The sequence below is a fragment of the Poeciliopsis prolifica genome, unplaced genomic scaffold (genome assembly GCF_027474105.1).
Source record: "Poeciliopsis prolifica strain line A6 unplaced genomic scaffold, Auburn_PproV2 SCAFFOLD003, whole genome shotgun sequence".
In the NCBI taxonomy this organism is placed as follows: domain Eukaryota; kingdom Metazoa; phylum Chordata; class Actinopteri; order Cyprinodontiformes; family Poeciliidae; genus Poeciliopsis; species Poeciliopsis prolifica.
This window is the reverse complement of record NW_026562378.1, coordinates 10,360,422-10,373,345: the sequence shown is the minus strand read 5'-3', so window position 1 is coordinate 10,373,345 and position 12,924 is coordinate 10,360,422. Positions and strand designations below refer to the sequence as shown.

Sequence of the window (12,924 nt, the reverse complement as noted above, 5' to 3'; positions counted from 1 at the left end):
TTGACTAACTTTAAGATTGGAAGTTGGTGACTGGCAACAGTTTAAACAGAAATATAAACAAGCCCGTCGAGCCTGATCTGTCTGTTGAACACTAGGTGGCAGCACCGCGTCTCTGGTGTCTGCTCACTGTCAGAAAACCACAGAAGGAATTAGAGGAGAAAAAGAAACAGTTGGCTTTCTGTTCACAAACAAGGTTACACATTCATCTTAAAGGTATGTTAAATGACTCTAGTCTTTTTTGAGCGAAATGTGTTAAACGGCTCTGGCTCTCGCTGGAGCCCTTCTGTGTTTTTAAGCTCGTCTGAGCTGTCAGGAAGAGGAAACAGGCGCTAATAATAACAGGTTCAGTTAGTATCATTGGCTAAGAGTTAGCTTCTGGCGAGCTAATTCCGTTCAGACTTGCTGTTTTTTTTTTATGTCTCATTTTTTTTTTTCTCTGCGAGTAATGCCATATTTGATTAAATAATTTCTAAGTTGGACTCAGCAGAAGCTAATATTACCAGGAATATTTGTCTTCCTGCTTTCTCATGCTAACACCCTGGCTGCTTGCTAACATTCGTCGTTTCAAGAAAAACATGGAGCTTTCAACGGGATTAAGATGATTTTCTGTGTGACAGCCAGGTTACTGTCAGAAAAGTCTGCTTTTAAATTTCGTGTTTCTGCTCACGGTTCAGATAAACTCCCGTTGACTGCGTTAGTCATAAAAAAGTTGTGATATTTATTGCAATTGATGATATAGGTTTGTGTTTGAGCAAGCTTTTTAAGTTTAACTTAATCAAATGCCGAACAAATACAGCCATTCACCTGCAAACCATAAGTTACGATGCTTTGCTTTTTCTGATGAATTTCTTCAAAACATTAAGGTTTGCTATTATTCAAAACTATGTAGTTGTGCATTACGAATCATTGACTTTCATACGTTTAAAAAAATCAATAGATACATATCATGCATTACAGTCTGTGCACCTTAATACAATAGATTACAAAAAGCCTTTCCTTCTACTGTTGTTGTACTTCTGAATAATTACATTGATATTTAAAAGGGAATATTTGGTGTAAAAGCAAATGTTCCACAGCTTTGGTGAGCAGAGACTTGAGCTCATTGTGTTTTCTTCTTGCTTTGAGTTTTAATGTACTATTCAGTTTTTTACTATGCCTGTTCGTCACTTGGCTTGTGACGAACTTTAAATGGCACTCCTTATGGGTTTTATTTTACTTAATGGCCTTTTCATTGGCATCAGAGTGCAGGGGTTGAATAGAGATTAAACTTGGGTAAGACAAAAATAGAAAAGCCATCCAAGATTTTCTGTTTTCAATGTTATGTGCTATGTCGCGTTGGTTTGTAACATTAAGTTCAAGCAAAGCACCTAGAAGTTTGTAGTTGTATTGTGAGTTAAAATGTGAAAAAGTTCAAGAAGTATGAATAGGTTAGCAAGGCACAGTGTCTGCATTTTGATGATGAAAGTTTTGTTGGTTAAATTACAATATAGAATATTTCTGGCTACTTTAGGAAATAAAATGAGTTAAAAATCAAATTTTTACTAACATCAGTGCCTTTGTGCACTGGCAGAAAGTCTGGCACAGATATTCACATTTTACTAACTTATGTTACCTTATATGTGTGTTTATTTGAACTTTAAGGTTCTTTTTTTGATTGAAGGAGCTGTTTTGTTTTCTGATCTATTTCTTTTCAGGTGGCCTATTTCATAATGTTAGCTGTGAGGAACCCCAATTTCATTTTGATATGACCAAATGGAGGAAACTCTGCAGCAGATCATGGAGTTAGGAAACTTTTGTCCCTTTTCTATCTGACAACTGTGAGGGACATGGAGAAGGAAGAGATGGATGATGAGGAGGTTTGTGATGGTGGTTTTGTCTCGGAGGCCAGTTTTAGGCTGCAGCAGGCTGGAGAGAATGATGAGTGCACCCAGGAGCAAAATACGGCCCATCTCAACTCTCAGGAAACTCCAGTTATTGACCCTGGAACGGGTGACGTAGAGTCATGTGAATCCATGGAGGCTAAAGAGGACACAGAAGAGGTTTCAGAGGGGTTTGAACAAGACTTGGATCATGAGAACCCACAGCTTATAAATCAAGAAGAAGATGAAGCTGCCAAGGAGCAACAGATGAACGGAGAGTCCGGCTGGAGGGCGCTGGGAGGTGGACGGAGGTGCAAGTTGAGGAGTGGCGGCTCTCTGTTCGAGCAGAGCTTTCAGAAAGGCACCATCCCGTCCAGTGGAAGTCGGCACAAGCAGACTCGCAGACGCAACCATCACCACCATCAGCAGAGCCGCGGTCGCAGGCGGACGGGAAAACAGCTCTTCTTTGCTTTCAGAGAGATGCTGTCAGAGTCCGTGAGCGTCTGGTGCATTTCTTGCATCCACATGCTGATTGAGATTATTGTGACATTAACTCACAACTGTGGAGTGGGAGTGGAAATGGGGTTTTTGAAACTTTACAACTGTGGGAAAAAGATTCTTGTTAAGGTCACCGATCTGCCTGGAATGAAAGCGGACTTTGACCGGGTTTTGAAGCAGATGAAATGTGCTGGAGCAGACCTTTTGGATAAAACTGTGAGGACTCTTAAGTGGATAAAGTCATCCGTCTCCTCTTGTTTCAGACTTTTCTGCGCTTTAGTTATTTTGAGTTTCCAGTGGGTAAAGAGGTTGCTGCTGCGTGTTGGTGGTGAGCGGGGTAAACGCTATTGGACGGCTTTTCTGGAGTCACAGGTCTGGAAGAGGCTGGCGTCTGTGCTGGAGAGAGTCCGGAGCTGGTTCAGGAAGTGTCGCAACACGCCGTCATCGCCGTCGTCGCCCAGCAGAGCCGGAAGAGGGGAGCCAATTCAGGAATTGGAGCGACTGCTGGCGCTAGCCGAGGTGCCAGAGGCGGAGCTTGACCCCTTCACGGTGCTGGGCGTGGAGGTGGATGCCACAGAGACCGAGCTGAAGAAGGCCTACAGACAGCTAGCTGTCCAGGTGTGTGTGGTTAATCTGGAGTCAGGTACCTTTTTTACCCTTCTTACTTCAATAACCGTGACATTTGTGCTTTCAGGTCCATCCAGACAAGAACAAACATCCGCGAGCTGGAGAGGCGTTCAAGGTTCTGAGGGCAGCCTGGGATATCGTCAGCAACCCTGAGACACGACGAGAGTATGAGCTGTAAGTAGGAAAAAGTAATCAGACCCCTGAGGAACAACGCACTGTTAGCAAGGACATCTTAACATGAACATACAATAAATATAGTTTCTTGATTTTAATATCTTTCTTCTTTTGGCTTTTGTCATTTGCTCAGGCAATGCAGCTGAGTGTTATTTATTACACTTCTCAGCAGCGTCACAAACTTCTGTTTTATATTAAAAAACACTTTTCTGCCTTCTAGATTAATTTTTCCTTCTGTGACAGAAAGAGTAACACTAAAGCCATTTACTCTGGCTGAGCATGACCAAACCTGAGCTTTTCTATTTGTGAAGCTGGAAATAAAAGGCTTTTATGAGCTTTATGTCATGTTATAATGTTATTCCCTCATCAAAAACATACCTGGAGTGTTGCTGTGAGTCTTTCATGCATGTTTGAGAAGTCCTTAAATCTTCCAGGGCAACTATTCAAGGGTGGCTAAAGGATTGCTAACACAAATCACACCTGGAACGACACATCTGCTCAGCTTATGCAAACTACTGCTCAGTGCTTCTCCTAACAACGGCTATAAACGGCTTCAAGAGAAGCATTGCTGTGATGATGTGCAGGCGCAGGAGTCATATTTGATATTTATAGCATTTTATAGCAACTGAAGGTAACATAATTACTTGACTGTGCTATAAAATGACACTATGTGCCTGGAAAATACAATACTTCTTTAAAATAGTTACTGAGCAAATGGCCTCACAATTGACAGTTTTCCTGCCTTTTGAGGAAGTATTATGTGTATTTAAAGTGTCACCTACTTATTTCTGACTTATCTTTTTGTAAATTACAGCCTGGCAATAGCCTTGCATTTTTAATTATAATGGGTTATATGAAAAGATAAACAGCTGCTAAAAAATGGTGAGATTGTTGATGCAAGATCAGAAAATGTATCCTCTCTTGTAATAAGGCAGAGTTTCCTCATCAAATAAATTGCTGGACTTGCCCAGCATGTCTGGAAACATTGCAGTCAATCTCACTTCTTGATTTAGGAGTTTTAAGGAAAGTTCTCTGTTTAGAAAAATTGCATATTTTTTCTCTTTCTTTGGTCACTTCTGCGTTTGCTTTCATGGCTGAAGTGAAGATGGCTACCAAAAGCCAATCTAGCTGCTTGGATATGCTGGTTTGCATCTGCTTTGTGATTCCAGTGCAGAAAAAAAATCAAATACGACTTTTAAAACAGTTGCAGAATTCAGAGAATATTAAAGTTTTTCCCTTTAGATTTATTAGGTATGTAACTTCTGAATTGTCTTGAATCACAAGTTGTGTCTTTCCCACACAGGAAGCGCATGGCAGCAACCGAGCTCTCAAAGTCCATGAACGAGTTTCTCACTAAACTGCAGGATGACCTGAAGGAAGCCATGAACACCATGATGTGCACAAAGTGTGAAGGCAAGCACAAGTACGTTGATGCACATCTGACATCACTGTATCAATCTGATGGGTTCAGTATTACTCATCCTGGAGCCGTCATTGTGAACGTTGTTCCGCTTCAGTGGGTTTTTTTCTTCATGACCCGTCTGTGCAGGCGGTTCGAGATGGATCGAGATCCTGCTGAAGCCCGCTTCTGTGCTGAATGCAACCGTTGCCATAGCGCCGAGGAGGGAGACCTGTGGGCCGAGTCCAGCATGTTGGGCTTACGTATCACGTACTTTGCTTGTATGGAAGGAAAAGTATATGATATTACAGGTGAACAGCCATTTTGATCAGTTTATTTCTGTCTAAACTCAAGACTAAGGCTTTCAAGATTGTGCTTCATGGGAAATACATTGCTTCTACCTTGTAAATGTTGTACCTTGTCATATTATAAGACAAGCTATCTGTGAGATTATTCACTGTCAAAGAGTAAATAATCCGTCATCTGATGGTTAACGGTGTAAAACCTGTGGAAAAAGACGTTCTGCTTGGATGAAACAAAATCTCAACTCTTTGGCAACAAATGCTGAATGTCACCCTAAACACACTACCTCCATGGTAAAATACAGTGGTGGCACCATTATGCTGAGGAAGACTCTGTTCCTCTTTTAGCAGAATTTTAGCAGAAAGGTCTAAAATGCTTTTCACATGTTGATGTCGGAAGAATTTTTTAAAAATGCGTATAAATTCTTTGCTACAAATGATTGAGTGTACACTGAAGGACTGCTATGTAGAAAGTATTTCTCATTTTGTATGAAAAAGAACTAAGTGGTACAATGAAAAATTTGCAGAATGTGCCATTTTTTAGAATCATATTACTCACCAGAATAACCGATTACTAAAATAAGTCAGTTGGAGCTCTAGCTTGAATCAAATCATATTCATGTGTTAAAATGGCTCAGTCAAAGTCACATGGCCTTCACAAGCATATTTGCATCCTTAAAAGGGAAAGAAGGAAGTAAAACTATTAAAACCTACAAGCTATTTAAGAAATTTACACTCCTCCACACTCTGTAAGAGATTTGCTGTATCAGAACTGAAGCGTTAATCGAGTCCACACCAGATCTTCACTCTGAACAGACGACACAAATCCACTCTAAGCAGACAAGACTGCATTGATGCTGTTTGGTTTTCATCCAGCGTTCTGCTCTGCATTGGGTTCTTGTCTGTCCAGAAGATATTTCATCCAGGTTTCTTCAGGTGTAGCTTTAAGAAACAAAGCTGTAATTTTACAATTTTCACTTTAAAATTTTCCTCATAAACTTGAACACTTAAGAAATGAGCAGAGGCATTCCGACTGTTTGCAGTTTTTTCTTTGAGTTCAGGATTTGACCCGAGGCTGCACTTGATTGGGACGCCCACTTTTGGGAGGAATGCTCTTGAACATCTTCCAGATTATTTTTGAATGGCCTTGTAGAGTTCTCCAGATGGATGCGCAACAACATTTAGTTTTCTGAGGAATTTGTTGATGCCTTTTGCCGTTAGACTCTGTTACTCAAACTACCTTCTAAACTGGCTGACTTGTTTAAAACAACTTTATCCACTTAAAACATTAAGCCAATGTTTTGGTTTAAGGGGCGTTGTATGTCATGAGTAGTTTGGTATTTGTCCCTAATTTTAGATTAAAAAGGGTCAACTAAAAGCTTACCTTCACTCTGCTTACTTATAGATGATTTTTGAAATGTATACTTTTGTTATTTACATTGGTAATTGGTCATTTGTAAAAGGTTTTTGTTTTGTTGCTTGGTAAGGTTATATGTGCCAGATGGGTAGAATGGTACCAGCGAGAAACAGCAGGAAGCAAAGAGAATGCATCTTTGTTGTTTGGACAATGAACTTCTGCTGGCTGAATACAAAATATGCCACAAAGCATCAGTGACCTTTAATTTGCCTCCTCGCTGTCGCTGAGCTGTTATTCATCCTTTCTAAAGCTCTGCAGGCCATATTTATGATGATCCCTGATGTATAAAGTCATGTCAGCGTTTTCTTTTCAAAAGTGCAACAGACCAAAAAAGTCTTTTAGATAACGTCAGTGTTTAAATATGTTTTCAATGTATTGAATGCTGCTGTGAAAATCAACATGTTGTTTGTTTGCTGTCATGTTCCAGAGTGGGCAGGTTGCCAAAGAATAAGCATTTCCCCCGATACCCACCGCGTCCCGTACCACATCTCGTTTGGCTCAAAGAACAACAGCAGCAGCAGCACCACGCGACACAGGTACGACCCACCGACGGTGCAGGCGCATCACTAAACTAGAAGACCACCGTTAAGTACATTTATTTTAATGATTTAATTAAAACAAGTACAACTTTTATGTAATACGTAGATTTATTTATTTTTTTTACAAGCAGAGTAATATATTCTAAAGGTTTATTTCTGTTTATTTTTATGATTGTGGCTGATAGGTGATGAAAACCAAAGATTATTGTTCATCAAAAACATATGAACATTGAAGAAGACGCCTTACAAACAATTTTTTCTTTCAAGTTCCTTTTTTTTTTTTTACAGATTAATTGTAGAAACAGTTGACCATAAGCTGAAACTACATCTGAGTTTTAGTCAGTTTTTAATTAATAATACCTGCAGTGCCTGCAGTGACAGCTTTAGGAAGCAGTGAGTACCAGCTTGTTGTGATAAGACTTGTCTAGCTAAAATAAACCATAATTAATTTCAAGGATGCAATGGCAAATGGTGTAACTAATTTAAATATTAACTCTATTAAACATTTCAGACTCAAGCTGATTCAAGTGTTGATTAATAACACAGGATGTCAGGCTTCCTGGATCTGATGCATAATTTCTATGATCGTCCAAATAAAGTCAACATGTAACCATTATAAAGCTAAATAATTCAGCTTTATAATCATTCCTCTTTGCCAAATAGGAATCATTCTCATTGAACTTTGGTTTTATTGCTGGGACTATGTTTTCTCCTTGGCTGTCAAATGTAGGGTTGAGTCATTTTTATTGATCTGCTGTAAAAAGGCTGAAAGTATTTGGAAAGCGAGAGGCAAAGTTGAACTTGTCACCAAAATTAAATAAAGTGCTGCCTGTGCTCTCGAACCAAATTCGTGGCATTTTTAAATAACGATCAAAGGCTGCACAGAATTATTATCCCACTTTGGACTCCTCTGGTCAAAAGATGTTAGATTTTCTTCTTCATTGAATTGTAAACCAATTGAAACTGAGCGACACACAAAGAAAACCTCAACAAAAGAAATCGGTCCATTTCTGACTAAGCTGTAAAACGTGATCCAGGATTATAGAAGAATTATACACATCACAAAGCATAACAGATTCAGGTTTTATGCCAAGAGTTCATACAAATGTTAGAAACTGAGGATGATATCTTTCTTTTAATTTTACCGTTCTTATTTCTACTTAGTTTTTTTCCCCTCAGTGCACAACAAATGTAAGGACGTCGACACTTGCTGGCGCTGTTTCATGATTTATTCAATAAAAATGAACACACATACAGTGAAACAGTTTTTCTTCCTGAATTTTTTCACCCGAGATATTCAAACAGATCTATAATTATGACATTTTTTGTCATGAGAGGAGTCAAAGTAAACATCTTTAAGTTGTAATAATGAATAATTAACCTGATCTTCAAACCTCCTTGATGTTTAATTTAGAGAACAAGCTCAACAGTGAGTGGTCATTTTTATGTTAGTTTATCTTTTAACAGAAATTCACATTTGCTCCCAGATTTATTTCTGTCAGCATAAAGAAACCTCTGACACCAACGTTCTCGTTGGGGACTGTCCCTGCTGCGTGCGGCGGACGGTTCATTAGGACGACAGCACGTTGTTGGTCCGCAGCTGTTAATTACAGAGATCACACTTTAAATGTGCGATCAGTTCACTTCCTGCTGTGACATGATAGTCATGTATTGAGTTGACTATCCAGTCTGTGTGAAACAGATCCACAGTAGCATAAAATGTAGAACTGATAGAAACAAATACATGGAATCATGAATAGAACAAGTCATATATTTGACTTTATTGCATCTCATTATATTGATGTATTCCACAGTTTTATTCTTTTTATTGTTAATTATATTCTCTGTCAGCTTTCCGAAGATTAGGTTTGTGACAAACATTTTCCTAATATATCAAAGCTGTTTGTTTTATTCTGTATTATGCATGGATGAAAAAAGTGTTTGCTTCAAATCCACGATTAACGCTGCGGCCTGCAGTCATTATGATTGACAGCTGTTATCCACCGCTGTCATGTCTTCCCTCATTAAAATGCGCACAATCAAATAATAAATCCTTGTCTGTGCGCCACGTTTTCAATACATTTTGTATTTCCTTGAATATAGGTTTAAATTTAGGTCATTTCTGGACTTCCCCAAGACGAAGCTGTCGATGAGAACCAGCAGGAGGCACTAGAGAGCTGAGTAGCCCAGTTGTACCACTTACAATGTGGCACTCCTCAGTCACATGGAAGATATAATGATGGCAAACCTGATGTGGCACGACTGTTATTCCAAATGAAATGATCAAAGATTGTTTTAATCTTTGTAAAAGTGAAATCAACTAAATAAAAGTGTTATTAGGCCACCGGCGGTCTAGTTTTTGACGAGCCTCAGGAGCACTGAGGTTGTTTTAACGTCCATCATGGCGGAGCGGGCCGCGTTCTGAAGAGCGTGGCGTCACGGGCAAAAGGTCGATAATGTTTATGCTTTGGCACGAGCAAAAAGCAGTCCTGAACTTCCTGTGTTCCCTTCCAGGAGCCCCTCGGAGCACGCCAGCGGTCCTTCACACCCGGCTGACTTGCAGGACTTCTTCAACAGAATGTTCAAGGGTGGACCGCCGAATGACATGGCTGCCAACGGCGGGGGCTTCTTTCCCTCAGGTCCGCCCCATCACCACCCGCCCGGTGCTGGACCTGCTCCTTTCTCCCCTCCCCCGGGTCAGACAGGTTTCTACATGCCGGGGGGCCTTCGGTCAGATTCCAGCGAGACGTGGCCCGACGGCGGCAAACCCCCCAGGAGGAGAAAGAAGGTCCGAAAACCCTTCCAGAGGTGAAGTCCGTTTACTCGCTGGTGTGTCAAAACTGGGATGCGATAAAAAAAAAAAAAAGGCCATGTTTGTCTCTCGCCTGCCTGTGGGCGTGCCAAGATCTGAAGAGTGGTTGAGGGTGAAGCTGCAGTCGGATCCGCCAAGCAGAGAGGGACTGGATCTGGAAGAGGAGCCAGTCGAAGGCGGAGGAAGTGGCAGTGTCGGTGCTTTATCTGTCATTTCGTCCCGTTGTGTTGCTGGTCTCACTCATGACTGTAGCCTTGACAACCGAGATCCCTCTGATGCCGTAATGAAGCATTTTCTTCTTTTTTTTTTTGTTGAGAATTTCCTGCCAAATCCATTACTGCATGATTTATTCACCTCTTTTTAACGCCGCTTCAGTTTTCTTACTGCTTTTTTGTATCGGGTTAATTTTTGGGCTCTTTGCCGAGAGAGAGAATCGGTAGAGGTGAAGGCGACGCTCATTCAGATTTCCAGCTGAGAAATGAAGAAGAGGGCTTGTGCAGCTTAACATGTCAGTGTTACTGTTGTTGTTATTGCCGCGTGTTTGTTTGTTTTCTGCTTCTGGAGCAAAGCCTTGTCCAACCCAAACAGACGGGATGAATCTGAACCACGCCAACAGGACACAACGACGCACAGCACGTCCGTTTCTTTGTTCTTGACCTGATGTGTCGTTACACTGTCCTGCAGAAGTATTTACACCCCTTGGAACATTTCTGTAAATTTCATTTTGTGGCGCTCATAAACCTCTAGGTGTTTTACTGGGATTTCACACAAATGATTTTATTTAATAAGTAGAAAATTAAAAAGTGTGCCATACAGTCAAAACACACCACTGCTAAAACACAAAATCTAAGTATTTTTTTGTCTGGTTTCTAAAGAAAATATCTTTAGATCTCTGAAGTAAGACAAAACTAACTCACAAGTAACTTTACAGCAGGATATAGAGGCTTGTTTAAATAAATAATTTCTTATTATTGATGAAAAAGCACTACATCTATCGGCAGTTTCTCTTATAACGTGACATTTTTCCCATAAATTAATTCATCTACCAATGGAACAAGTGCTATTTCATCACTTATTTACATAAAACAAACCTCTATATCTTGCTATATAGCAAGACAAACATCCCCCAACATAATGCAGCCACTACCATGCTATACAATGGGAATAGTATGTTCAAGGCTTTACTTTTCGCCACAAGTCGTGTTTTGGATGTTGGTTTAAAAGTTGTAACAAATCTCAAAAGGGACTTCTGTGGTGGTCTTATTAAAAATTAAAATATGGTTGTAATGTGGCAAAGTGTCACAAGGTCCAAGAGATGTGAACACTTCTGCAAGACACTGTATGACAGCCTAATGATTGATAAAACTATTTTTGTTTTAATGCTTCAGAGCTCTCAAAAAGCATAGAAAGTCTGTTTAGTCCTGATATTTTCCATTAGCAACAAGTCTTGAAGCCTCTTATTTGTTTTGCATTAGCAGGTTACACACCTGTCACTATGATTATTTATTATGAATATATCTAATGCGTAATTGAGGGTATTTTTGTCTAAATCCTGAAGATAAAATGTTTTCAGATGAAAATATTCAGTCCAGCTTCAGAGAGTTCACAGATTCAAGCAGAAGAACAATTCTGATGCTTTTTGTTCTGACTTAAGCAGCAAGGTTGAAGACAAACGCAACAATAGGACATGTATGCTGCTACGTTGTTGATGTGCTCTACTTTTCTTTTAGCTGCTGAGATAATTTCTGTTCCAGTTATCTAAATTTTTCTGTGGCTTTTCCCCCTAAGCTGAAGTTGTTGCATGTTTTTAGCATGTTTTACTCCATGATTACTGCGTTGATGTCCCAGTTCACGTCATGTTCTGCACCCAAAATGTTGTTATGGTTCAGATTTCCACATTACAGGTTCACAGGAAATCTACCCAGTGCTTACTGGTTATATTAACATTCAAAAAGACAGTTAAGTTCACATGGGCCTTGCCTAGAAATTAATGAATAATTAATGAAACCTTTTTTGTTTTGCCTGTAGCCTTGTAAAAGCAACCTGCTGCATTGTTTACATCTGACTTGAAGATTGTGGGCGGTTATTGAAAAAGGCAACTGTGTGTGTGTGTGTGTGTGTGTGTGTGTGTGTGTGTGCGCGTGAGAGAGAGACTGAGGCACTTGATAAAGGTTATATTTTATATTCATAGGAAGTTTTCTATTGTGTTAATTTTCTCCTTTCTAGGACTTTTGTTTTTGCACACCCGGCGCTGTAATAAAAAGCTGTACTGATTTGGATTCAGTGGTTTTGAAGCTAAACCTCCAGCTGCAGGTGAGTGGGAGGTCTTACTCACAGAGCTCGACAGCAGCTCACTTACAGATTTTACGTTTGCACAGCCACTGCGCTCTGGAGAAGATGAGTTTTGTTATGGTAACACAGAGTGAACGCCTAAAAGGAGCTCTTGTTGCAGATGCCTGTTTCTGCAGGAAATCTCTGCTTCTGCACCTGCAAAAAAAAAAAAATATATATATATATATAAAGGTTTTTCCTCACACAAAGGAAATGTGTGGAATCTGAGGCTCCCTTTATGAAAAGCTATCTCTCCAATGAAGACAAAAATGTCCTAACGAGGAGTGAATTTCAGAAATTGATCAGTTAAAATAACTTGTCACATTTCAACAGCTACTACACCCAGATCTCCAGCTCATGCAGGAACTGCACAGCTTCATCCATGATGCGTTAAATCTGTTTTCAACTCTGTGATTTGAGAAAATGAAGTGCTGCACGTTTAAAAAGTAGCAGGTCAGAGTGCAAGAGGTCTGAACGATTCAACATGTCAGTGTTCTGTTTCCTTTTTATGTTTTTCAACAGATTATGCAGAAATATTGCAAAAATATTTGACAATCATCAGGGTTTTTTTGTATGAAGTTCAGAGGAGAGTTCCCAGTTGGTGAACGGTTTTAAAGTAATAATCTTGGGTTTATTTCCCCTACTTTCTCTGGTTTTCAAAATAAAGATGATTTCCAAGATGTAACAATGTTTGCTGTGTTTTCTACTCATTTTCACCTTGTTTGACATCACAACAGTTTATTCAGCCACCATCATGTAGTCAGTCCTTTTCATCCAATCTGACCTAAAAAAGTACCTTCACCGTTTTGCCTCATTTTCCCCTCATTGAACTTTGACCGGCTGTGTTATGCTTATGAAAACAGGGCACCTTCAAATCTCTCTGCTCCTTACATGGAGATGTTTCAAAAAGATCAACTCCGACATCAAGGTAAAAAAAAAAACAAAACACATTCATAGATATGAATA

At 39.7% G+C, this 12,924-nt stretch overlaps 1 protein-coding gene across 1 annotated transcript; it reads left to right on the top strand.

The window, feature by feature from the left end:
- Positions 1–111: 111 nt before the first annotated feature.
- dnajc14 (DnaJ (Hsp40) homolog, subfamily C, member 14) lies at positions 112–11,900 on the top strand. Its single transcript, XM_055026931.1, has 7 exons — positions 112–213; positions 1,695–2,975; positions 3,052–3,158; positions 4,462–4,581; positions 4,708–4,868; positions 6,704–6,812; positions 9,330–11,900. The coding sequence occupies exons 2-7, from the start codon at positions 1,827–1,829 to the stop codon at positions 9,625–9,627; spliced, it is 1,944 nt and encodes a 647-aa protein (XP_054882906.1). The 5' UTR covers positions 112–213; positions 1,695–1,826; the 3' UTR covers positions 9,628–11,900.
- Positions 11,901–12,924: the final 1,024 nt, after the last annotated feature.

What these genes read in the sequence shown, in the direction of transcription:
- dnajc14 (XM_055026931.1), top strand. Translation starts at nt 1,827, where the DNA reads ATGGAGAAGGAAGAGATGGATGATGAGGAGGTTTGTGATGGTGGTTTT. An exon ending in ACACGACGAGAGTATGAGCT is followed by an intron (nt 3,159 to 4,461) that starts GTAAGTAGGAAA and finishes TTTCCCACACAG; the next exon opens with GAAGCGCATGGCAGCAACCG. An exon ending in AAAAGTATATGATATTACAG is followed by an intron (nt 4,869 to 6,703) that starts GTGAACAGCCAT and finishes GTCATGTTCCAG; the next exon opens with AGTGGGCAGGTTGCCAAAGA.